Source organism: Carassius carassius, chromosome 2 (genome assembly GCF_963082965.1).
Source record: "Carassius carassius chromosome 2, fCarCar2.1, whole genome shotgun sequence".
Classification (NCBI taxonomy): Eukaryota; Metazoa; Chordata; class Actinopteri; order Cypriniformes; family Cyprinidae; genus Carassius; species Carassius carassius.
Genome location: NC_081756.1, coordinates 42,166,375 through 42,193,374, shown reverse-complemented (window position 1 = coordinate 42,193,374; position 27,000 = coordinate 42,166,375). Strand labels below are relative to the sequence as shown.

The 27,000-nt window shown below is 39.6% G+C and overlaps 1 protein-coding gene across 4 annotated transcripts in view; it reads right to left on the bottom strand.

Moving 5' to 3' along the window:
- Window positions 1–27,000, bottom strand: part of trip4 (thyroid hormone receptor interactor 4) — a 99,801-nt gene that overhangs the window by 54,544 nt on the left and 18,257 nt on the right. The window contains exon 12 of one of the 4 annotated variants that reach the window (XM_059516432.1): window positions 7,849–8,685. The exons of the other annotated variants lie outside the window; for them this stretch is intronic. Within the exon in view, the coding sequence (XP_059372415.1) occupies window positions 8,317–8,685 (369 nt within the window). The 3' untranslated portion in view covers window positions 7,849–8,316. Of the gene's footprint in view, window positions 1–7,848; window positions 8,686–27,000 lie in introns of those variants that run through there. 4 annotated transcript variants of the gene reach the window in all.

Genomic DNA, 27,000 nt, shown 5'->3' with positions numbered 1-27,000 from the left:
TTCTTTCAAGCAATGATAACTGCTAAACTGTAAACACTGCAAACCTCATGCCTCTGAGAGGGTTTGACATCGAAACCCAATAAAAAAAAATATATCACACCTTGGTTTTTCTCAAGAGCATTATTAAAGGGTAGGCTTTCCATCTGGATCAAAAGCTCAACAGGAAATTCTGCTGTTAAACTTAATGCACTTTTGGAAGAAAAAAAAAATCTCATCAGCCCCACAAATCTAACCTCAACTGTCAACATGGACCTAGTCAAAAACTGGAAAATGACAATAGCCCAATGAGCAACCATTTCTTCACAGGTCCTAACCCAAAGGTCTTGACATGAAATAAGATATGAAATGAGATATGAGCGTCAGTATGTAGACAAAAATGCTTTCTTTGATTGAGGTTCTGGACCTCAGCCCATGTATGTCTGTTGAAAACCGCTGCCCTGCAGTGAACTTCCAGTTGCTCCCACAAAGTCCCATAAGAGGGAGACTAACTTGGCCACGAGAAGATACCTTTTATCCAGATACCCCCTGGCTCTACTAACACCTCATTAAACAGACCTGGAGAAATGGCGATTGGGAAAGAGCAGGGAGGGTCATTCACAATATGATCAGCAGAACAGGGAAATGGTAGAACTAGCACCAGTTCTGCAGGGCAGTTCATTATGGAATCCCTTAAAAAAAATGAATGTTTTTTTTTGAAGAACAGTGCTTAAGAATGTGTAACATCCCTTCCTGTAAAAGGTGCAGCCCTAAATAGAAACAGGATGAAAGCAGCACCATGTCTTTGATCCATCGGGTGGGGTTGGCTTAGAGGGACATGCATTTCCAGAATAACACATTCGAGTTTGTACATTCTGACCCACGACACCCTCAGCAGGTCTCTCTGCTTGGCCTGTCAGGAAGACAAATGCCTATGGAGCAGTACTGCAGTGAATGGCTGGTGAGGTGAGTTCTGCACAGCCTGTGTCTTTCTCTGACTGACAGCTTCTGGCTCATGACAGCAGGCCGGCTGGGATAAGGGAGGAGAATGTCAGATGCATTAACACCGCCTTAATTCAGTAGTTCTGGTACAGGCCAACACCTGCCACTACTATTGGGTGGGGGACCGGGCCACAGTTCTTTAACAGACCCAGCAGAGCACCTGCTGGACTCCATACAGCCTCCATTCATCAGGGAATGTGAAAAACGACCCCTTGCTGACCATAACAACTAGCTTTAAGAACAAATCATTTGGCTAACTGAAACAACATGGATGTAGGACAAGGCACCATAAACTGCTGTTAACATTGATCTAAATTAAAGGCCATAGATTAATTACTGCTTTAAAAGCTTAGATAACTGGCAAGATACAGGCATAGACTGTTTTTGGCCAATTTGAATGTCCCTATTATTGATAATGAAATATCATGTTTTTACTGTGTACTGTATTTAGTTTGTTTTTCTAAAATGTTTTACTATTTGCTGAAAAACATCAGAATTTGTCAATATCCCTGCATTTATTCCTGAACCCCTAAACGCTATGACCATTACCCATAACACTACTTTTTTCAACTATTTCTGTCCACATGATTAAATAAAGCAAATTAATGTTACGTGTATGTATTAGGGTTTGGGGATGTTTACAAATTTGGCATCGGACGACGTCTACAGTGAAACATCACGATGGATGATGATGGCGTGATTGTGTGTGTGGTGGTGGAGTTAGTGGGTGTGCCAGAAGCATCCTGTTTTTTTTTTTTTTTGCGTAAATCTGTTAATCAACTTCAGTCCTGATCAAAACAACCAAATGTTTTAAAAAAAATGCAAGATTTTAACTCTTTAATTGCCAAGTTCATAAATGAGGTCACTGATTTGGGGGGAAAAAAACACACAAAATGACTTATTTTCAATATAAATGTAATTGTGGCTGGATTTTTTTTACTTTTATAACAGTCTTGGGCATGTCAAAGATTAGTAGCAACAATGGCTTTGATGCATTTTTAGTTTTTGTGCAGCATTAGATTTAAAAAAATTTTCCCTAATTTTTTGATGGTGGCTGTTTTTGCCCCATTGACTTCCATTATAAATCTAATAAATCTAATGCTGCACAAAAACTAACAATGCATCAAAGCCAATCTTGTTACTGATTTTTGACATGCCCAAGACTGTGATAAAATGTAAAAAAAAAAATCCAGTCCACAATCACTTTTTATATTGAAAATATGTAATTTTGTGTTTTTTTCCCAAATCAGTGACTTCATTTATGAAATTGGTAATTAAAGAGTTAAATTTGGTAGTTTTGATCAGGACTGAGGTTGATTAATAGATTTATGCAAAATGCAAAAAAAAAATTTCAAAGCATTTTCCCAAAATATGGGTCAAAATAAGATGTCACCAAAAATCATTCCATTAGCTCAAACACAGAGAAAGTTGTGGCCAAAATAAGACTCAACTTTAACTCCTAGTGGACGAAAACGTCCCCAACAACACATAAGGGTTAAAGTGCTTGCAGGATCCTTTAATAAAATAAAACAATATAAAAACAAAAGCAAAATCTGAAAAACCAAGCCTTGTGCATTATAAAGAATAATATTCTGAATATATTACAGTGGGTTTGATACCTTTATCTCAAATGGTGTCAGTTAATTTAAGTGGGTACCGTATATAAAACATTTGAAAAATATGGATTCAGTACTGTATATAAAAACAAAGGCATAATCTGACAAACTAAGCCTTGTGCATTATACTGAATAATTTTCTGTATATTTTACAGCTGGTTTGATACCTTTGGATCAAATGGTGTTGTCGTTTAATGGATTTATATTATTTGCATACATTAAAAGTTGTAAAATTATTATAAAACACAAAACTGTAATTCAAAAACTTTGTGCAATAACAGGGGTGTTTTTTTCTGAACATTTTACTATTGGTTTTATATTATAAGTCATGTAGTTAAATTGTTTAATTAATTTAAATGGTTAATTATTTTACATTTTTCCCCAAGAAATTAAGACTTGTGCAACGTAAAGAGCACATATTTATGACTATCCGAGTTAGTTTGTGCTCAAAACATAACCGCCAAAATGTGTTTAATTGGCAAAAAAAAAAAATTTACCAACTGCATAAAATGCCCCCAAAATGAAAGACAACTGCAGCCTGTAACGGCCAACACTATGTATTTTGCATGCATCACATTATAGTGCGGTGAGCCCTTTAAGAGACTGATCACTTAACTTATAACGCACTTAACTTGTACACCGAAACATGAACTGGGACAAATCTTTCACCCTTCATTATTAGCAGCGAACTACATTAACGCTAACATTAGTGTCGTGCTCTTATGCATTTTCTGTCACTCAGGTTATGTACAGAGATGAAGATTCCCATCTAGCGGTCGGGAAATAGACTCAAAACTAAACAACTGCCATGAATCTTGTATGATTTTTTTTTTTATCATCTTTTTTATCATCTTTTAACATCTTTTGGACTGATGCACTGCAACACCCACTCAGTGGAATTAAACAGTTATATTAAAAATAGTTTTTGATCTATCAAGCTGTGACAGGATCCATCTGAAAGAAGAAAGTCATATACACCTAGGATGCCTCTGGGGTGAGTAAAACAGAGCCTAATTTTCAGTTTTGGGTGAACTAACCCTTTAAGGAAAACAACTAATGATTCCTAACATCGTGTCTACAATGGATGCGAGCGGCGTGGGGTTACAAAATACTATAGAACCACTGATCTATAATAGAGATAGATCAGTGAGATAGAATATATATATATATATATATGAGGATGATGGTATATGATCTGCAGATCCTCACACTAAACTTTGCTTCAAAATACTCATTCAACCTCAAAAACATTTTGAATCATTGAGTGAATGCCAGATTATTTTTAAATACCATTTTTAAATACCAGGTTTAAATACCAGAGTATTTTTTAATCGAAATTTTAGTGTTGTCAAAATTAACATTAATTGTTCAATATATATATAATTTTTTTAAGTTTACAAATAATTAAAAGGGACATCAGATGCCAAATTTACTTTTACATGATGTTTGCATATAAATGTGTCTTAGCAGTGTGTACACAACCACTCTATAATGATAAAAAATTCAAAACCATGAATTTCTTTATTTTTAATCCTCCCAAATCTTAGTCTCAATTATCAAGCCGTTTGAATTTTCTGATCAATATGCTGTCATATTGGATTAATAGTGGATTCTATTTGCTTTTGATAATGCGCCACTGAATACATGTCAATTTATGTATGCGCAAATCTGTCTGAGCTTGTCATTCAATATGTCCAGACTCCATTGGCCACATTCTACACAGCGCTGCACAGTCACATATGCTCTGACCTCTCCATCACTGCAAAACTCCCAGCACAGAGAAAGGGAGGGGCTTCAAAGCACCTCTTCACACTGCAGATAATGAAGGCAGCTACTGGAGAAATTGAATTCCTAACAACCACATCCTTACACACTACACTGACAGGGAAAAACAATGTATGTGGGGGGAGGATAGGTAGAGCAATAGAGAGAGAGAGAGAGAGAGAGAGAGACTCTGTTTGGCTTATATCCAGTTCAGCCACTCCGGGCGTCTCTCCCACTGGAGGAAGGCTTTTCAGCATATAAATATCACATTACCCCACAAGGAAACACAGGCATCAGCTGGCCTTCTAACCTGCACTAACGAGGGCTGCCGCCCCCTGCCAACCGGCCACTGTCTTCTCAACAGAGGTAGCTTAACTGCTTTGTTCTGCATCTCAATAGACAAAGCAACTTCTCCAAATAACAACTAGGGATAATAGATTGAAAGAATCCCAATTAATAGAATGATTTTCTGCAGTAAACATGATTAACCTCTTATTTTGAATTCACTGAATCGTCTATGTATTTCAAAATGCAGTGCACTTTAGTGAAGGTAAAATTAAATTCTGCCATCAAAAGCCTGCAGATAACTTCACATTTGATTTAGAAGTTATCACATTAAAGGATGTCTTAATCATTTATTAATAATCTAGAGTCTGAATTGGCAAATTCAGACTATTACAATCAATCTTTAAAAAGCTCAACGTACAAAATGTATTCATAGTTATGTCACTATTTAGCAGCAACATATTTACAGTGAATTTCTTAAATTCTAGTTTTCAAATCTAGGTTTAAATACTAGAGATTGGTAGTATGTTTTTTTTTTTTTACAACTAACATGTTTATCATGATTATTACATTGGATCAGTAAGAACACAACATACTGTAATATAATAAAAACGTATTCTGTCATGCCATAATGAGCCAATCTGCTGCATAAACAGGCAATATTCAAACTAATAAAGCAATGGAGAGCCAATCCCTTACATTTACATACACACTATGACTGCAAATGGTGGAGTACTACAAAAATACCCCAGCTTGTCTCTGGCAGCACAACCTTCCCATGCTCAGTCAATACAGATCAATACAGCACTCAGCTACAGTGGAGCGGAAATTGGTTCTTTTTTCTGCTTATGTCTGGCTGACTAAAATAGTGCCATGTTGACAGACAAATGGAAGTGTGTGTAATCATCCTGACATGGCAGCCTACAAAACAGCACTGGACTGACAGAGATATTGAGGGCTCTGTTCAGTTTGATTGTATTGATCTAAACCTTGAACAGAGTATGAGATTTAGGAAATGAATGGCTACAGAGAGCTTACGTTTTTGTTGTTTTAGGACTGAATACCAAGGTTTTGGTCAAGATTGAATTTAATTAACAATTGAACATAGTTACATTTAAAGCAAACCATAAGAATACATGCGCAGTTAAAAAAATAAATATAATAAGATCAAGGTTAAAAAAAAATAACAGGAAACCAACCAACCAACCATTCAGATGAACATTTATTTGAAACACATGTAAGCCTATTTGGTACATGCTACCTTATATGGGTGTAACGGTACGTGTATTCGTACCGGACCGTTTCGGTGCAGGGCTTACGGTACGGTGCACGTGTGTACCGAATGCAATATTTTGTGCGCGGAACATAAGTACATTTTCGTGTTTCCAAAAGGACATATTAAGTGGCGGAAGTCTCCGCGTTCAGCGCAAATCCCGCCCTGCAGCTGATTCTATAAGGCCGGCGACACACTGGCTGCGTGGCGCAAGCGTCTCAGCTGCGTGGCGTGTCCGTTTTTAATTCGGCTCCCATCTTAACAGGTTAGAGCTTGCAGACTGCCTGGGTGAGACGCGCAGCTCAGGGAAAACGCGTGCATGCTAGAAATAGAACCGGCGCCTATTTTTCACGCGACACGCAAGCGTGTTGGAAGCGTTTCCAGGCAAAATAGAATTGGAAAATATGTTTATATGTCATTTTGTACACAAATACATATTAATTCATGACACTTTGATGTTTGAAAGTCTATAGGTTGACATATTCAGATATAAATGTCATTTAAAAAATAAATTAATAATTCTCGATTTTCAAATATTGCACCTGTCAAACATAGTCTATTTTGCCGTCAATACTGTTGACGGTGTCTTTTAACAGTAGGCTTTATATTTATGCTCAACATGCCTGACGTGGAGCTGGCACGCTGCTCCTTTTGTTAGACTATGTTTGACAGGTGCAATATGCCAGTGTGTCACCGGCCTAAGGTTTTCAAACGCAGCTCCCGTCGGCATTTAAACATAACTTTGCTCTTAATTCCGATTGGTCCAACGCAATAACGAAATCTGAGGAATTGGTAATGCTGTACTGTGATCATAGTTATTATATTTTTCGTTATATTTTATTATATGATATTGGTTTGAGACTGAGAGTATTTTATTTAGTGGAGAACATTGCAGCAGTATTTTATTTCTTATTCTTTTTTTATTTTATATATATATATTTTATTAAAAAGTATATTTAAAAAAAAAGTGTAAACAAATTGTTAAAAAAAAGTTTGTAGTAATAAACAACCTGCAGTTTAATGTTTGCATTTCTTTCCCTTACTGTACCGAAAATGAACTGAACCGTGACTTTAAAACCGAGGTAGGTACCAAACCGTGATTTTTGCGTACCGTTACACCCCTACTACCTTATATCTTTCCTCTTTTCTTTCATGGCTTTGGAAAACTTATCTCGGATGTTTTTCTGCGTTGCTTTTTGCATAACTTAGGGTCGTCAACGCCAAGCTTAATTGCAGTTTCTTTTTAGGAATTAAATGCTTTCTCTCAATCTGTACAAGTGCGGATATATTTGAAAAAATAAGTAAATAAATAAACTGCACGTCAAATAAGGTGGAGTTTCAGAACACACCCACCGACTGCATAACAGCCACGGACCAATGAAAAAAGGTGTTTAGGAGCCAAAACGAACTCCCCCAAGAAGGTTCGCTTTGATCAGCTGTTTCGAACTGCCTAAACAAACTCAAAACAAACTTTGTTTGGGCCTTATTTTGGTTGAAATTGTCATAGTTCGTTCTTCGATTTTGTTTGATGTGTATCGGGTCCTTGAGCAACAAATATATAGTATTTATTTAAAATAAATAGTTTACAACAGTTTAATGTGTTTACTGTCAAAGTATGACAGTAATTATATAATTTAGTATGTCCTTACTGAATAAAAGTAATATTTTCTTCTTTTTCATTTAATCTTCTCCACCCCAAACTTCATGGTTTCCACAAAATGTGAAGCATGTGTGATAATTTCACAATTTTACTGAAGTTTCTCAAAAAAACAAAAAAAAACAAATTCAGTCTTGGTGAGCATAAATGACTTTTTTTTAAAAAAAGAAATCCTAATTATTCCAAACCTTCCGGTAGTGTTGATCTTGCTCATAATCTTCACTGCCTAAAAAAGCATGTTTCAATGTAACATGAGATTTGAACTGTTGTATTAGGTGCCTAGAAAGATGTCTGCATGAAATCTGTGGCTCAAAATACATAATTTATGTCTCAATCTCCCAAAATAAAACAGGAGGGGCAGGGAGCAGATGACGGTGCCTTCACAGTAATCCTGAGAGTGGGGGGTCGTTGATCAATATCTCAATGCACTCTAATACTGCAAGACTGTTATAATGCCTCCAAACAGATGGGCCATGGTGTATGTGTCTGTGAAAACTGACCCCCGCCAGCGCCTTCCTCTCTTACCTCCCTCCAGGCTGCCCACTGCTGCTCCAAAGCCAGTTGAGCCTTTTTTCTTTGAGTGGGAGGGGGAACAAACTACAGCCGGAGAGGCCACATAGCCAGCGCTAATTCTCTTTCAGAGGGGGTGGAGGAGGACAGGATGGAGAGATCCACACTTCTCTGGGAAGCTTTATTTACGCCCAGCCTCTCTATCTCTCTTTTACTCTCTCGCCCTCACTCTCTCAACCCCCATTCCACCCCCTCCTGCTTCTCAGACTTGATTTATGGTTGGCCTCTGAGCTGTGAGCACTCAAACAGAGGATGAAAAGGCGCTCACACTGCCTGTACCTCAAACACAGGCTTTTATGACACTCCACAGGATCAGCGCCGAAAAGCCAGAGAAAACAGCCACTGAGCAAACAAGACAAACACAAGAGAGAAAATTCCAAGCAGATTCCACTTGTGCTGTTATTGCCACAGCCAGACCACAAGCCCGAGGGCTGGAAAAGCAGCCGGGTAGCGACTCGCTTCTCTCGGCGGTAAGAACGGTCCGATGACTTCTGGGTAGAAGTCACTTGGAGCCCTCTCTCTATAATCACCCTCTGAGTGATCTAAAGGAGAGCAATTACATTTCATCAGTTCTATTTATACATCAGTGGAAAACGAGTGTGCATAATTTAGACACCAGTGTGTGTGTCAATATCTCATTAAAGCTAATGAGACTAAGAGGGTGTGGGAACGCTGGCGGTGGCAAGTCACAGATGTTTGCATTGTCAATTTAGTCTCCAAATGAAATGTTGGGTTGAAACAGACCAGCATGTTTTTGAGTATATCGAATGTTAGATGAACTAATCCAACAAACAAATTGGACTAGTGTAGCCAGGCTATTAGCATACGGTCCGGTCATTTTGTAGTTTGTTGCACCAAGAGCCTCACACTTGACAACGATGTAGTCAAAAACTGAAACGTTTTTCCCTTGCGCTTTTAAAAAGTTTCACGTATACACAATGTTTTCAAAACGATTTGCGTTTACACATATCCACTAAATGGCCAAAAACACTATTACATATGCCAGGCCAGTAGTTGGCACAGTCACCTTGTTAGTAAACAGTACCTGTAGGGAAGTGATGATTATATGATTCGTCTCTGCTGTTCATTGTAATATTGGTGAAGTAAACCCACACTTTGCTTTAGAAGCATTAGCAAACTCTTGAGCAGCAAAAATAGTACCATATACTCCGCCATTGTTGTGTATGTTTGTTCGCGCTTGTCACATTTTTCAAAGATTCACATTTTGGGTGTTTACACTGAACCAACATCGGTGGCAATTTCAAAAACTTACACTTTGAAACCAGTTTTCAAAAATATGCCTTTTCGGTCCCGAAATGCCATTGTCATGTAAACGATAGGGATGGGACGGTATGAAAATTTTATATCACGATTATAGTGACTAAAATTATCACGATTATCAATATTATCACGGTTTTGTTGAAACGAGATGAAAGTGTTCAAAAATAGTTGATGCTCACACTGAAAACATTTCAGCAAGTTTTATATTTAATAATCAACAAACAACTAATAAAACAAGCAACTCTATGCACTTAATTTAAAGAAAGATTAAATTCTGTGGCATTTCCTTCCTTACAATGAAAAGTGTAGAAGCATAGAAAAGCATAGAAAAGTCACTGACTCTGCATTCCTTCTCGAAAAAAAACATTGTGCGCTGCGCTTGCGTCAGACTGTTGCTGGCTGGACATGATTTAATAGTGAGTTATTAAAACCGCGATAATCAAACACGGTTTTAATGATAATTCATTTTTAAACGATATTACTAACCTTCAGCACATTTTATCACGGTTATCAATAAAACCGGTTATCGTCCCATCCCTAGTAAACGAACAGATAAAATGCATAAAAGGTTTCCCATTTTTGGCTGAAAACATTGCTTATTGGTAAGAGGGTTTCTTCCTGTCCTGTCGATTATACAAAGTATCCAGATTTTACTATAGAGCAGAGATGGGCAACTTCGGTCCTAGAGGGCCACTGTCTGCTGTGTTTAGCTCCAGCTCTAATCAAACACATCTGAACAAACTAATCGGTGTCTTCAAGATCACTTGAAAGCTACAGGCAGGTGTGTTTGATTAGGGTAGGAGCTAAACTTTGCAGGACAGTGGCCCTCCAGAATTGAAGTTGCCCATGCTATAGAGATTAAAGGAACAATTTACTCATCCAATATGTAGATGAGTTTGTTTCTTCATCAGAACAAATTTGGAGAAATCTAGCATTACATCAATTTCTTACCAATGGAGCCTCTGAAGTGAATGGGTGCCATCAGAATGAGATTCAACTTGATAAAAACATCACAATAAATCAACACAACTTCAGTTCATGAAGTAACATCCTGTGAAGTGAAAAGATTGTGTGTTTGTCATAAACACAATCATCAAGATGTTAATATAATTCAAACCATTTCATCCAGCTAAAATATGAGTCCTTGATATATAGTATTGCGTTCTCCAGTGAAAAAGTTGTATTGCATGAATTATGAAAGAAACAGCCACGGATCAAGCACTGTTTATAAGCGAAAACAGTCCAAAACAGTTCTAAACAAATTAGTTGGTGGATTTTGAAATGAGAAGACAAAAACTGATGGATTCATAGACTCATATCTTGGTCATAAGTAGCTGTTAAAAGTAGAAAATGCCTTGATGGATTTGTTTCTTACAAACAACTACAGTTTCACTTCACAAGATGTTAATTAATGGAGTGGAGTGGTGTGGATTACTTGTAGATTATTGTGATGTTTTTATCAGCTGTTTGGACTCTCATTCTGACGGCACCCATTCACTGCAGAGGATCCACTGATGAGCAAGTGTGTAACATTCTAAGCATCTGCAGCCTGGGGCATCAGTCTTGCCATATGACAGTCACCTTCACCTCTCTGTACATGGTGGATTTGTCAAGAGGGGTTTGGTTTTTTAGAAAGCACTGAGGTAGATAGATGATCTCATGTTAAAGCAGACAGAGTGGCTGAGGCATGCTGACATTTACACTGGATGAAAGAGAAAAGATTAGAGCCCTCTGAGCTGCAATAAACTTCATTGATTTATAATTAATCAAGAACAGAGCTGGGCTGCAATACTGCACTTGGAAAAAAATAATTTTAAATCCTCTGCTTGACATCATAGAAACTATGAAAATAGATGCTTGCTTCAACAAACAGTCATCAATGGTACAAGTGTGCAATATGAAAGTAATTGCATGACATGAATTAGTATGGTAGGACTCAAGCTTTGCTTCAGTGTGGTGGCAGTCAAAATGGCAGTATTGGGCTGCTGAGGATGAGTTGATGGGCCACTGCGCCCTCTGCAGGTTAAGCTGAGAGCAAAACACTTTCCCATTTTATAAATTATTACATTTAGAACACATTTTATAAATAAAGGATAAAATGTATTTTTGTATGTATAATATATAAATGTATAATTGTTACAAAAAAAAAAAAAAACAGTATTTAAATGTTGCTTGCAAAAAATGCATTTACTCAAAGCTCAGTAGGGGCTAAATGGACCATATGCAAACTGGCCGAACTTTGACCCATTTGTTATTCTAGGATGTGAAGTGAGCTTAAAGGCACAATATGTAATTTTTCTGCTTTAAAAATAGCAGAAAGCACTATATCTATGTTATATATATTTTTTTGTTGTGTACTTACATTATCCCGACAGTTTCCACGAACTTTAAAATCCGGAGAAAATTATAGTTTAATTAGAAGACACGGCACGTTTCTTTATTTCTGTTTTGTCGCCCGTCTATGGCGTCATATAAACTTTGACCCCTCTAGTTTATCTAATTTCCTGCGGAACCGCCAAATACAAAGGTGAACAGAAGCAAAGACAAGACGAAGAAGAAAAAGTAGTGGCTAGCCTTGGTCGAGACTATTATATTTTATATTTATAGTGAAAGTGAAAGTGACGTGACATTCAGCCAAGTATGGTGACCCATACTCAGAATTTGTGCTCTGCGTTTAACCCATCCGAAATGCACACACACAGAGCAGTGAACACACACACACACACTGTGAGCACACACCCGGAGCAGTGGGCAGCCATTTATGCTGCGGCGCCCGGGGAGCAGTTGGGGGTTCGATGCCTTGCTCAAGGGCATCTAAGTCGTGGTATTGAAGGTGGAGTCGTTTTTAAACAATTATATTGTTTATATTCGTATTTATACCTCAATCAATAACTTAGTTATGGATCATGATTATGCTTTGCCTGCACGTTCTGTGAAGCGCAAACGTACGGGTGAAATAAATGACCTGAGAAGGTTTTGGGACGAAGAAGAAACGAGACACGGGTAAATATTGGAGTTGCATTTCCAAGATAGAGAGAGCTTCGTGACAAGCTGAAACTACAGAGAGATGCTTGCATTCTAATAAACAGGTATGCATCCATTCAGCTAACTAACGTTATATCTATCCGTATATTTTGTGAAACGATGATGTCTTGTGTAAAACCCAGACGGACTAGCTCTCATGTAGAGTATAATGTAAATCTACATCTGTTCTATATCTAGCTGGATAAAGTAGCTTCAAATGCAGTTCACTATCTTTTCGATATCATAGTATAAACATAGCCCAATTATAATTATTAACGAAAGGCAACCGTTTTTTTAAACATATATTACTACTAGCTAGATGGAATATTGATTTGATAGGGGTCTCATAATTCATATATCTCTCCGTTCGAAAATACGTGATTGTCAAAATACTAAGGCTGGTGACACACTGGCTGCGTGGCGTCTCTGCTGCGTGCCAGAAGCGTGGCGGCTGCAGCTGCTGTAGGTGACATAGAGGGAGACCGCTGACAGACCAGGCTCTTGTCTTCATGACAACAATATCTATACTTCATGTTGAACATAAATATAAAGCCTACTGATAAAGGACACCGTCAACAGTATTGACGGCAAAATAGACTTATGTTTGACAGGTGCAATATTTGAAAATCAATAATTATTTATTTATTCTTTAAATTACATTTGTATCTGAATTTATGTCAACCTATAGACTTTCAAACATCAAAATGTCATGAATTAATATGTATTTGTGTACAAAATTACATATAAACATATTTTCCTATTATATTTTGCCTGGAAACGCTTCCAACACGCGTGTGTGTCGTGTGAAAAATAGGCGTCGGTTCTATTTCTAGCATGCACACGCCGCGCCTGAGACACGCGTCTCACACAGGCAGTCTGCAAGCTCTAACCTATTAACATGGGAGCCAAATTAAAAACTGACACACCACGCAGCTGAGACGCTTGCGCCACGCATCCAGTGTGTCGCCGGCCTCAGTTAAAATGAGTGAGGAATGTGGGGAGCGACAGAGCGCGTGTTCCAATGAACAACAACTCCCATGAGCCTATGCTCTTTCCCGACGTCATCAAAGTACGTCTCATGTTATTGTTTTGATTGATGACCCCTGGTGGCCAAAAATTCCATACTGCGCATTTAAAGGCACTTTTTTTAGTACAAATATGTCATTTGATACATCCTGTCCCAACTTCCTGTCTCAAAGGGCAATGTGTCTACACCAAAAAAAGAAAATTACATCCATTAGCGTATTTAAACTAATACCAAATTCTTTCAGGAAGGCAGATAAATCTGTAAAACTTGTGTCTTGCATGTTTTCCCGAGCAGTCAAAAAGAAACTCAATTTGATCCTCATTGGCTAAAGACAGTTTTGGGGGGAAATGTGCTGAATAGTTATTAAATAAAATTACAACGCAAAAATCTTCACAGCCCTAAACAGTTTTCAATCTCTGTATATAATTCTTTTTTTGTCTTTTTGATTTTGTGGTGAAATATGTCCCTGGTCTTTGTGAGATGATGAACTGCAGCAGAGGAAAGCTCAACTCAATGGGAGACACTGCTGCAGCAGAACCAATTACACCTCTATTACAGGGAGCCTGCCATGCAGGGAGAACAGGAAATGAGGCAGGAAGTTTGCTGTAGGCTACAGAAGACGACGGCAGGGGAAGCGGACACAGACAGAGAGAGGAATGCACTTGTACGCCAGAATACTGCTGTGTGCTTCTCAGTTCAAGTGCACAGTGAGCATTGATTTTTGTGTTGGAGGGAGGGAGGGAGTTAAAAGAGTGACTAAGAGAAATAAAAACTGAAATTAAAAAAGTGAAAAACATAAAAACGGATACCATTTTGGAGATTAGGGTTAGATTATCAACTAAATCTATAGGTTTTAAAATGAATAGTCCTAATTAGGGTTGGATACCGAAACCCGGTGCCAATATGCCTCTTAAATGTCTGAGCGGTCGATTGAAATATTTGTCCTTATTCTACGAAATGTACACACAAGAAGCATGGGCGTCGCTAGGCTTTTTTATAGGGGCTATAGCATTTAGCTCCATAAACTGTACTCAAATTCGCGATCGCCTCAGAGTCAGTCCGCTTAAATTTCATATGAAAACGGCGTCAGACCGGTCTCCTCTCATCTTTTCAGCGCGCTCTTCAATCCGCAGACAGCAGTGGACTCAAACAGAAACAGAGGACACAAGGTATGTGTTTATCGATAGATTGTAACAATATCTGTATCTGTGCAGTCCTTCGTCAGAAATACAGTTTACAAAAGGTCACAAGGGATCAATCGGTTTCCCATCTACTGTAAAGTTTTCTCTCGGTTCACTGCTCATAACACCACAACTGTTTCCTCCAGCGACAATCTCGCCCTTAACACATGAACGCATACTTTTTAATTATACTTATTTGAATATACTTAATTTAAATCATACTTACTTTATACATACACTACTGTGCAAAAGTCAAAAATCTCACTGGAATATTATTAAAATTAATGGCAAAATGAATGTTTGGGAATGTAAACTGATATTTCCTACTGACATACTAAAGCAAAAGATCTAAAATAACTGGCTTAAAACACATTTTTGGGGTGAAAATACTAATGTGTCCAAGATTGTTGCTACTTTATAAAGAATGGGCATACAGTCATTCACTGTATCAACTGATTAAAGACAGTGACAGACAGCACTCATTTTAACTAAATATCTGATTGACAGAGATACAGTTGAAACATTATGTGTGGTTTTGTATTAAATAATGACCCAGATCGTGAAATAGATTTATTAGCCTTAGAATAAGGGAAGCTTGGGAAATGCGAGCAACCAAGGAGCGTGTGAATGCTATAGATTTATTTTAAATCTTTTTAATGTTATCCTTTTTAGGCTTTTTTATTATTATTTATTTATTTTTATAGACACCAGTATTGAATAAAACCCAATCAATATCCAACCCTAGTCCTAATCCAAAGCCATGCACACATTTTTAAGTAGGTCTTAAATTAGGGGAGCTCCGATCTGGATTTTTGAGGCCGATCACCGATCACAGAAAGCAGTAACTGCCATTCCAATTACTGATAAAGATCTTTTTAAGCCTTCTTTTTATCATGTAGAATTATTTATAGTGACGATCCAATTTAGACATTTATTCAGGGGTGGAATTTCATTTTTAAAAATTAATTCCTCTCTTAGGTGGCTCTCGTGAGAGGATTTTTATTATTTTTTTTCATTACAGGAGTAGAGGGAGCCATTTTTTCAAAAATAAATATATCTAGCTTACCTAGATGTTTGATCATGCACTATATTTACTTTTTTACAATCATGTAATTGTTGCACAATAGCTTACTACAGTGCAAGCCTGATTTCTTGTCTGTAGTGCGTATGTAGTCCATGTGTGGTACAGAAGCAGCAAAGACTGTGCTTTCAGACAGGAGTCTGCTCCTGATCCATGGTTGTTCACCACAAACAAATGTATTCATTATTTTGAATTGAAATCCAAACATTGTTACTTAAAATGCTTTTTCAACACTTATTATTTTACACAGTTCAGTAATACAATCTTTCATCAATTATTCAATGCTTTGTGCAAATTCGAATTCGAAAATGAATTGTGCAACTCGTAAAATACGTACGATTTGGCAAAAAACGTATGAAAAATCGTCTGTTGCTGGAGCGGCTGAGAAGGCTCTTTTTTCATTATACAGTGCAAGACTGGCCTCTAGTGGCTGAAATCACTGACAGCACGTGCTGTTTGTTTAGACATGTGACGCTGCACTGAACATAGCGGTCTTCAGACAGAAAATCCTGCCGCACCTCAGAGCGCCATTCATATAGTTTTCCATTAACAACGATTCGGGGCGAATATAATGTAATTTAATGTACATAATGAATTGTATATTGAGCATTTCCATCAAATGTTTGTCTTTCTGTGGCTCTAATAAAGTCTGTATGCTTAATTTATAGAGCTATAATATAGCTAGCTCTTTCCGTTTGCTCCGTTTTTTAAACACTGAACTTCAAACTTATCTTTGCCTCAATGTTGAAGTCAACTTCTGTCTGTTTGGTGAATTTTTAGAGCGCTGCTCGAGTTGAACGAGACGAATCTGGGGTGTGTCTGACACTGGTGAGTTCTCCTAGACTCAGAGCTGCCCTTTTATTTTGATTAGATGATAACTTGAGTGTTCAATAACAGAAGTTCAAGTGTGAGAATATACATTGTGCTGGGATAATTGTAGGGCCCTATGATTTCAGCGATTCAGAAAACATGGACAGAATTGCGGAATTAAAAACGGAATTAGCACGTGTGACGCTCGCAGTGATTTCAGTGTCTGCCGTCTCACTAAATGAGGACATAAACACAAGAACATCTCCAGAGCTGCTCTGAGAGTCACTTCATGAGCATTTGACCATTTCAATTGAGCAAAAGCATCATATCACATGCACAGAATTGTAAAGGTATTCTTTTTTTTTTTCAACCCGTCTAAATAAAAGTCCAGTTTTGAAGTCTATTGTAGAATGTACATTGAAGTAGAATGTACATAGTCTACTACTACTACTACTAAAATGAAACAAGCATTATTTGTTTCATATTGTATTATATATTTTTAAGGAATAATCACACAACATTTCTTCCATGTTTTAATAGTAAATCCCCCTTGTTTGCCAAAAAAAAAAAAAGTTTGCTTAATTTTAATTAAAAGACATAAAATTAATGCTTCATTCCTTGATTTGATAAAAATGTAAATACACACAGAATATGGTGAGAAACAATAAAACATTCATAGGGCCCTAATCATGTAATTTTTATTTAACTTATTTGAAAATGGGCAAGTTTCATGATTTTATTTAATTACTTTATGAATAATATACTTTCATTTAACATTTTAAAAGAAGTGGAGTAAATTTAAAATGGAAATAACAGAATTCGGAAATAAAATGGAATTTAGAAAAAATTTAACAGATTTCATAGGGCCCTATTAGAGTGTGGTAATTTCAACATCTACTCCATCCATCCATCTTCTTCCGCTTATCCGGGGCCGGGTCGCGGGGGCAGCAGTCTAAGCAGAGAACCCCAGACTTCCCTCTCCCTAGACACTTCCTCCAGCTCTTCTGGGGGGACACAGAGGCGTTCCCAGGCCAGCCGGGAGACATAGTCTCTCCAGCGTGTCCTAGGTCTTCCCCGGGGTCTCCTCCCAGTGGGACGCGCCCGGAACACCTTCCCGGGAAGGCGTCCAGGAGGCATCCGGAACAGATGCCCGAGCCACCTCAGCTGACCCCTCTCGATGTGGAGGAGCAGCGGCTCTACTCTGAGCTCCTCCCGGGTGACTGAGCTTCTCACCCTATCTCTAAGGGATCGCCCAGCCACCCTGCGGAGAAAGCTCATTTCGGCTGCCTGTATCCGGGATCTTGTCCTTTCGGTCATGACCCAAAGCTCATGACCATAGGTGAGAGTAGGAACGTAGATTGACCGGTAAATCGAGAGCTTCGCCTTGCGGCTCAGCTCTTTCTTCACCACGACAGACCGGTACATCGACCGCATTACTGCAGAAGCTGCACCGATCCGTCTGTCAATCTCCCGTTCCATCCTTCCCTCACTCGTGAACAAGACCCCAAGATACTTAACTTACTTTACTTAAACTCCGGCCCCTGGCTGCGCCTAGAAATTCTGTCCATAAAAATCATCGTCATCATCACGACAAAGGGCAGCCCTGCCGGAGTCCAACACGCACCGGGAACAAGTCTGACTTACTGCTGGCAATACGTACCAAGCTCCTGCTCCGGTCGTACAGGGACCGGACAGCCCTTAGCAAAGGGCCCCGGACCCCATACTCCCAGAGCACCCTCCACAGGCCGCCGCGAGGGACACAGTCGAATGCCTTCTCCAAATCCACAAAGCACATGTGGACTGGTTGGGCAAACTCCCATGAACCCTCCAGCACCCCGTAGAGGGTATAGAGCTGGTCCAGTGTTCCACGGCCTGGACGAAAACCACACTGTTCCTCCTGAATCCGAGGTTCTACTATCGGCCGGATTCTCCTCTCCAGTACCCTGGCATAGACTTTCCCAGGGAGGCTGAGAAGTGTGATCCCCCTGTAGTTGGAACACACCCTCCGGTCCCCCTTCTTAAAAAGAGGGACCACCACCCCGGTCTGCCATCCCAGAGGCACCGTCCCCGACTGCCACGCGATGCTGCAGAGGCGTGTCAGCCAAGACAGCCCCACAACATCCAGAGACTTGAGGTACTCAGGGCGGATCTCATCCACCCCCGGTGCCTTGCCACTGAGGAGTTTCTTGACTACCTCGGTGACTTCAGCTTGGGTGATGGACGAGTCCACATCTGAGCCCTCAGCCTCTGCTTCCTCAATGGAAGACGTGACAGCGGGATTGAGGAGATCCTCGAAGTATTCCTTCCACCGTCCAACGACATCCCCAGTTGAGGTCAACAGCTCCCCACCTCTACTGTAAACAGCATTGGTAGGGCGCTGCTTCCCTCTCCTGAGGCGCCGGACGGTTTGCCAGAATCTCTTCGAGGCCGACCGATAGTCCTTCTCCATGGCCTCACCGAACTCCTCCCAGGCCCGAGTTTTTGCCTCCACAACCACCCGGGCTGCAGTCCGCTTGGCCTGCCGGTACCTTTCAGCTGCCTCAGGAGTCCCACAAGCCAACCAGGCCCAATAGGACTCCTTCTTCAGCTTGACGGCATCCCTTACTTCCGGTGTCCACCACCGGGTTCGGGGATTGCCGCCTCGACAGGCACCGGAGACCTTACGGCCACAGCTCCGAGCGGCCGCTTCGACAATGGAGGTGGAGAACATGGTCCACTCAGACTCAATATCTCCAGCCTCCCTCGGGATCCGGTCGAAGCTCTGCCGGAGGTGGGAGTTGAAGATCTCTCTGACAGGAGGCTCTGCCAAACGTTCCCAGCAGACCCTCACAGTACGTTTGGGTCTGCCGAGTCTGTCCAGCTTCCTCCCCCGCCATCGGATCCAACTCACCACCAGGTGGTGATCAGTTGACAGCTCCGCCCCTCTCTTCACCCGAGTGTCCAAGACATACGGCCGGAGGTCGGATGAAACGACCACAAAGTCGATCATCGACCTACGGCCTAGGGTGTCATGGTGCCACGTGTACTGATGGACACCCTTATGCTTGAACATGGTGTTTGTTATGGACAAGCTGTAACTAGCACAGAAGTCCAATAACTGAACACCACTCGGGTTCAGATCAGGGGGGCCGTTCCTCCCAATCACGCCCCTCCAGGTGTCACTGTCGTTGCCCACGTGGGCGTTGAAATCCCCCAGTAAAACGACGGAGTCCCCAGTCGGAGCACTTTCCAGCACCCCTCCCAGAGACTCCAAGAAGGCCGGGTACTCTGCACTGCCGTTCGGCCCGTAGGCACAAACGACAGTGAGAGACCTATCCCCGACCCGAAGGCGCAGGGAAGCGACCCTCTCGTTCACCGGGGTAAACTCCAACACATGGCAGCTGAGCTGGGGGGCTATAAGCAGACCCACACCAGCCCGCCGCCTCTCACCATGGGCAACTCCAGAGTGGTGAAGAGTCCATCCTCTCTCGAGGAGTGTGGTTCCAGAGCCCAAGCTGTGCGTAGAGGTGATCCCGACTATCGCTAGTCGGAACCTCTCAACCTCACGCACAATCTCGGGCTCCTTTCCCGCCAGTGAGGTGACATTCCACGTCCCTAGGTGGAATGTCACCTCAACATCTACTATTACGGTTATTATTATTACCTTTTTTGTAAATAAAGCACCATTTTAGTAATTTTTTTTTTAGTATCCATTTGAAAAACTATCGGTTAATTAATCGGTATCGGCCAGTGTGGTCCAACCTAGCTATCGGTATCGGCAAAATCCAATATCGGTCGACCTCTAATTTAAATTACTTTTCTTATGTTATCACAAAAATTCTAAATTAAAACTTACCATTGGCAGAAACATTCAGTTCTACTTTATAACAAGCAATCCTGGGGTTCATAAAAAACTTTAAATCTAAAAGTGTCTATCTGTTGGCTGTGAAACATTTAATTATATGCATATATTTTGTGTCAATGCATGTTCATATTTACCGCAAACTCTCTCTGAACTGCTGCAGACACATCACTACTAAATGCACTGCCAGACTGCAACCGTGTGTGCAGTGTGGACGCCTTATCCATTTACATGAGTATGGAAAAAAATATGTACCACATAGGCACTGCAAACAAAGTAATGTGAACCTGGCAATATTACAACGGTTCTATATTCCAGTCCTTGCCCCCCCCCCCCCCAGCTAACACACCTGATTCAGATAATGAGCTCATTAGAAGTGAACACCATGCATGAACGGTGTTCCCACTGACATGGTCCCTACTAGGCATGGGCCGATTACCGGTTTCAAGGTATACCGCGATTTGAACATTTAACGTTTCAAAACCACTAATATTTTCCATTTTACCATTCATGCGGTATGCAGTGTTTTCCATGTGTCCTCAAAGACTGAAAGAGTAGGAGTCCCTCAGGCTGAGTGCAGTGTAGAGAGTAACACTGACCCCTCCTCCTCCTGTTGGTGCAACGGAGCGGTCAGTCACGTGTGTGTATGAGGACCAAACTTAAGAAATGGGTACACTTCATATTCAGCGTTCCTTTCTGTCTTGCGCACAGCCGTGTCCCACAGCTTTCAAAAGTATACTTAACTGCAGATGAGCATGGACGGATGAGCTCAACGCTCAGTACCATGGGGTGCGCAGCTGTACACGAGCCCTCTTGATGACGAAATTTACATAATCCCGACGGTGCGTGGATGGTCGAAATATACTTTGGCCTTTACGCGATCGGCAACCGGTTATTTTTTGCATTAATGCAACTCTCTGTTCTGGACGTGCACAAACTGCATTGCAATGCAATCATTTTCCATAATGTCATTTATGTAAAAATATGAAGTCTGTCAACACCCATTAAAGCAGGCCAGAGACGATGAAGACGGACACACAGAGAAAAATACTGTAGCAGGCAGATCACTCTGACTAGGAGGCATGAGGACTGGAATTGAGAACCGCTGAATTATTATGTGTGTACATGAGCGCACGCTCTTCAGGAAAGCGCGTGAGAGTTGAATGGTTTAAACACTGAAAAACAAAAAAATTTTGCGGGAGACCCGCGGGGAATGGTGGTGTATAGTAGAAATGGAGTCAACAAGAAGTTTAGAAGAAAATGAAAGCTGCTATTTACTTGACAAAAGCAAAACATGGCAAGTCTGCCATCTGGAAACAATTCTCATTTGCCACTGGAAAAAATATGTTTTATTTTGAGCATTCCCGCCAGAGCATGTGAGCGGAGCGGAAATATTATCTTAAGAGCGCTGAGCGCCTTTCTGAAGATTCCACTCTGCTCGCTCAACCCAGTCCATAATATAAGCATTCTTTAAGTGCATTTTTTCTTGTGTGTGCTTTTCACAGGCTTTATAATCCAGGTGTATTTTATAAATATCTATGCACAATTCATCTCGTGTATGTGCGTTTTTTGTTTTAATGAGCCTGTTTTGAATGTTCTATTGCACAACAACGGCAGCTATTTTCTCAGAAATAAAGTGATCGAAAATCAAATACACTTCTTCAGGGAAGGCTATGTTTGCAAAAGTTAGATTAATATATTTAATGCATTTTAATTAGCCTAATGCAATTAATAAAATTAAAAATAATGTAAGAATTTATTTTTGAAAAAAATTGTTATTTATCAGCATGCATAATTTTAGTCAATTATCCAAGAATTTCGGTACAAACAGTAAACAATTAGGCCTACTAGATAAATTTTATGTCGGAGCAGGATATATATATATATATATATATATATATATATATATATATATATATATATATATATATATATATATATATATATATATATATATATATATATATATAAATAAATAAATAAATAACAATTAGGCCTACTAGATAAATTTATATATATATACTAGGAAACTAACTATGAAATAACTTACTTTGCCATTAAATAAACGCAGAGAACTTTGAAAATGCGCTATATAATTTAAACAAAATAAATACAAAATGAAATATAATTTTCTTTTTTGCAATAGCCTGTTTCAAATATGACTTAATTCAAATATTGACGATAGTAACAAAAATACAGTAACAAGAGCTTAAAGTGCTTTAAAAAAATGGTAAACAGACTGAGATAGACGTGAATCTCTTCAATGATTATGTTTGGCACCATTTATTTAAAAGTACTATGTCAAATAAACTTCTAAACAATAACAAGTGCTTAAATAATTAAGTGCTCAACGTGCTTAAAGAACTGAACTGCTAAACTGAAGATTAGAAGTGAAATCAAGGCTATTATCACTTTTTTTTTTCTGGGATGTAACTCGCATGTTGATTTGAAACCAACAGGCTAGTGAACGCTTTTTTTTTGTCTTGCGAAATTCTGAATGACAAATCATTTTCTGCTATAAATGTGCACACACGTATTTTTTAAATCGCAGACATGGTCAGTTATAGACAACGGTGTGTCAGCTAATAGTTGCTCCCGGCTATAGAGACCTGCACTCCCGCGGGAGTGCGGCGCGGGACCCAGCGCCACCGAGTGCGGCGCGGGACAATATTCGACGGGTGAATGCGGACGCGGGCGGCAAGATATTATTGTGTGCGGGTTGAGGGAAAATAAAATTATTTGTGGGACTTCCGCAAAGTGTAAATATCTAACAAAATAAAGGAACTAGAAACAAATAGACCTTTATATATAATAAAATAATAGACTTTGCGGAATGGGAGGATGCGGATGATACCATAAGACAGCGACGCGTAATTTGATTCCGAAATAGCGATATATTTAAATGTCAAATTGGATAGATTAGAAGCACACAGACCGGATGATGTCCTCCAGTGGTGGAAAAGACGAATTTCCGAGATTAAGCAAACACGCCATGTACTTTGTATTCCAGCTAGCGCACCATCGGAGAGGGCTTTCAGTATTTGCGGTCGCATACTGGAGCAGAGACGGATTAAACTGAAGCCCTCAACAGAGAACGACATGATATTCCTGCATGGGCACAAGTAGTCGTTTTTTTTAGTCAATTCAGTTTATTTTTATTTATTTATTTAGCTTAATATTTAAAATTGGTCTATTTTGTTATTGAGGAATAAGGATATTTTTTGTTAAATGTTTGAATGAATTGCTCAGGCCCCATAAGCTAGCCTACTTTTCCTTTGAAACTGAAATAAATCCAGGTTGAACTTCCTGTGACGTCATGGTTGTGGCGGCAGCCTGATTTTTAAGCTCCCTGAGGAGAATTTGTAAAAACTAGCCAAACCTTATTTTTTTGCAAAAAAACACTCACAATAATCAATCGAAATGGCCTGCAATCGAAAAGATACGGATAAGAAGGGTAAAGCGTCGAAAAAAGATGAACAACCGAACCAAAAGGACGAGGGAGGAGAAGAGCACATGGCGGCAGTGCTAGCCGAGCTGCGAATACTAAGAAAGGAGCACGCTGAAGCCTCTAAAGACACTAAAGACTCCTTAGCAAGAGTAGAAGCCGCACTGGCCGAAGTAGACGAAAGGATGATGAAATTAGAACAGCGTGTGACTGAAGAAGATGATAAATCGCAAAGAAACGAGCGAGCCCTTCATTACTTGCTACAAAGAGATGCCAGCTTGTCTGCAAAATGTGAAGACCTTGAGTCCAGAGCAAGACGGAATAACGTCCGCATATACGGCGTGAAAGAAGACGAGGAAACCAACAAAGATATGCTGAGTTTCGTAAATTACCTCATCCGAACCTCACTGACATTACCAGAAGAGCTCAACTTAAATGTAGAGAGAGCACACCGCTCACTGACTATGAAACCGAAAGATGCAGCGAGCCCCCCTAGATCCATTATCGTTAGATTTCTGGACTACAGAATCAAAGAAACGGTAATCCAAGAAGCATGGAAACACCGCGGGGGAGTGCCATATAACGGACAGAGGATTTTCTTTGACCAGGACTACACGTCAGACATCCAGAAGAAACGCAAGCAAGTAAGAGACGTGATGAAATTGCTTAAGGAGGAGAACATCAAAGCTCAATCGCCATTTCCTGCCAAGCTGAAAATTCACCTGAAATCTGGAACGAAGACCTTTACGACCCTCGCAGACGCGACCGCAACGCTCGGAGAGTTGGGTATCCAGGTTCAATTGAACGAACGTGAGACACTACAGGCGGAACTTTTGAAAAACAAATGGACCGAGACTTCAACGTCAAACAGAGCGAATTCAATGACCACCGCGGACTTGAAGAGCATTCTCCATGGTGGCCATCGATGAACAAATGAAACATTACTGAACTGTGAGTAAGTGATTTAAAAAAAAAAAAAAAAAAAAAAAAAAAAAAAAAAAAAGGTTTACCCTGTAACACATATTTGGCTAGTTTTAGTATTTAAAGATAGCTACCTAATAGGAAAGGAAGGGTTCTCCTCAGTTGAGCGGTTTTTATTTATTTTTTTCTCTCTTCTATTCTTTATTTTACTTTTTTATTTTTATTTTTTTCCGTCGGAGTTTACATTAGGCCATATTACAGGCAACTTATTGTGTAAGCTATACGTTAGTTGCAACAGCACTGTGTGCACATCCCCAGAGAGACCGGTCACAACTCTCTGTCCTTGTTGAGACTGTGTTTATGCTTGTTAGAACAGTCGGGTTTTTGGAAGTTTTTTTTTTTCTTTCTTCTTGTTGTATTTGTGAGTTCTTGTTCTCCACAATGGTGGAAGTTATATGTTATTCTTACAATTAAGCAGTCACATAAGATGCTTTGTAAACACGGGTATGGGTCTACATTTGGAAATTTAATGTCTACTATAAAGGTAAAAATCATGGGATACTGTTATCCACATGGATAAACTGATTGTAGTAAGCTATAATGTCCATGGATTAAACCATCCTATCAAAAGGAAGAAAATATTCAATCAGCTCAAAAAAATTCAATGCTCAATTGCATTATTACAAGAAACCCACTTATCAGAGAGTGAGCATATAAAATTAAGAAGAGAATGGGTTAATGTAGTATATAGTGCCTCAAATGGGAAAAAAAGAGGGGTGGCTATTTTAATCAACAGAAACTTGGCCTTTAATGCAGAGAAGGTGATACAGGATAAATCAGGCCGTTATGTCATGGTGGTTGGGACTGCTGGAGGAAACAAGGTATCCATACTAAATGTATATGCTCCGAACGAGTATGATCCAATGTTCTTTAGAGAGATCGCTAACATCATTGCAGGCAATGCAAAAGGGGTATTAATAATAGGAGGGGACTTCAATGCAGTGCAGGATGGGAAACTGGATAGGATGCCCACTGAGAGGGGATCTCAGTGCTCCAAAACAAAAAACTTAAATAACTTTATGTCTGAATTGGGTCTTACTGACCCATGGAGAGCTAAAAACCCAAAAGGGAAAGATTTCAGTTTCTTCTCTAATGTCCACAATAGTTACTCAAGGATTGATTTTTTCTGTCTCCCCCAACAATACATGCATAAAGTAACAGACTGTTTCATTGAACCTATAACTCTGAGTGATCATGCACCTATTGTGCTGAAAGTAGATCTAGGCATGCACTCTTTTTTCAGATATTGGAGGTTAAACGTATCACTGCTGAATAAGTCTGAAATAGTAGAAGAGTTAAGCAAAACCATAAAAGAATATTTTGAGATCAATGATAATGGTGAAGTTAATCCTTCAATTCTGTGGGAGGGAGCAAAAGCAGTTATGAGAGGAAAAATAATACAGATATCATCAAAAATAAAAAGACAGCGACTTAAGGAACAACTAAATTTGGAAAATAAAATAAAGCTTTTAGAGATACAACACAAAACCACAAGATTGAGCAACATTGCTACAGAACTTAAGGAGACAAGAAAAGCCTTAGACAAACTCCTGTCATATAAAGTGGAAGGGGCTTTAAGATTTTCTAAACAGAGATATTACGAGATGGGGAATAAAGCTAGCCGCCTTCTAGCATTTCAACTTCGTAAAGCTCAAGCTAATCGTACTGTATGCAAGGTTTGTCATCCTGCACTGAGTAGAACGGTATCTCAACCCAAAGAGGTAGCAGATGCCTTTGCATCATTCTACCAAAAATTATACAAAGAACCAAGATTACAAACATCAGGAAAGGATACGGATACTTTCCTCACTGGTTTAAATCTCCCCACATTATCAGAAGAAACATCTAAACAGATGATAACACCAATTACAGAAACAGAAATAAGAGAGGCTATAAAAAGATTGAAAAGCAATAAATCTCCAGGAGTCGATGGGCTTCCTGGAGAATTTTACAAATGCTTCATAAATGACCTTGCGCCCATACTAACCAAGGTGTTTAGATACTCCCTCTCTAAGAACAACCCTCCGGAGACATGGTCACAGGCTATTATATCTGTGATTCATAAAGAAGGGAAAGACCCAACACTCTGTGAAGGATATAGACCCATAAGCCTGATATGCAATGATCAGAAAATACTGACAAGTATTTTAGCACAGAGTTCAAAAACATATTACTACTCTGATTAA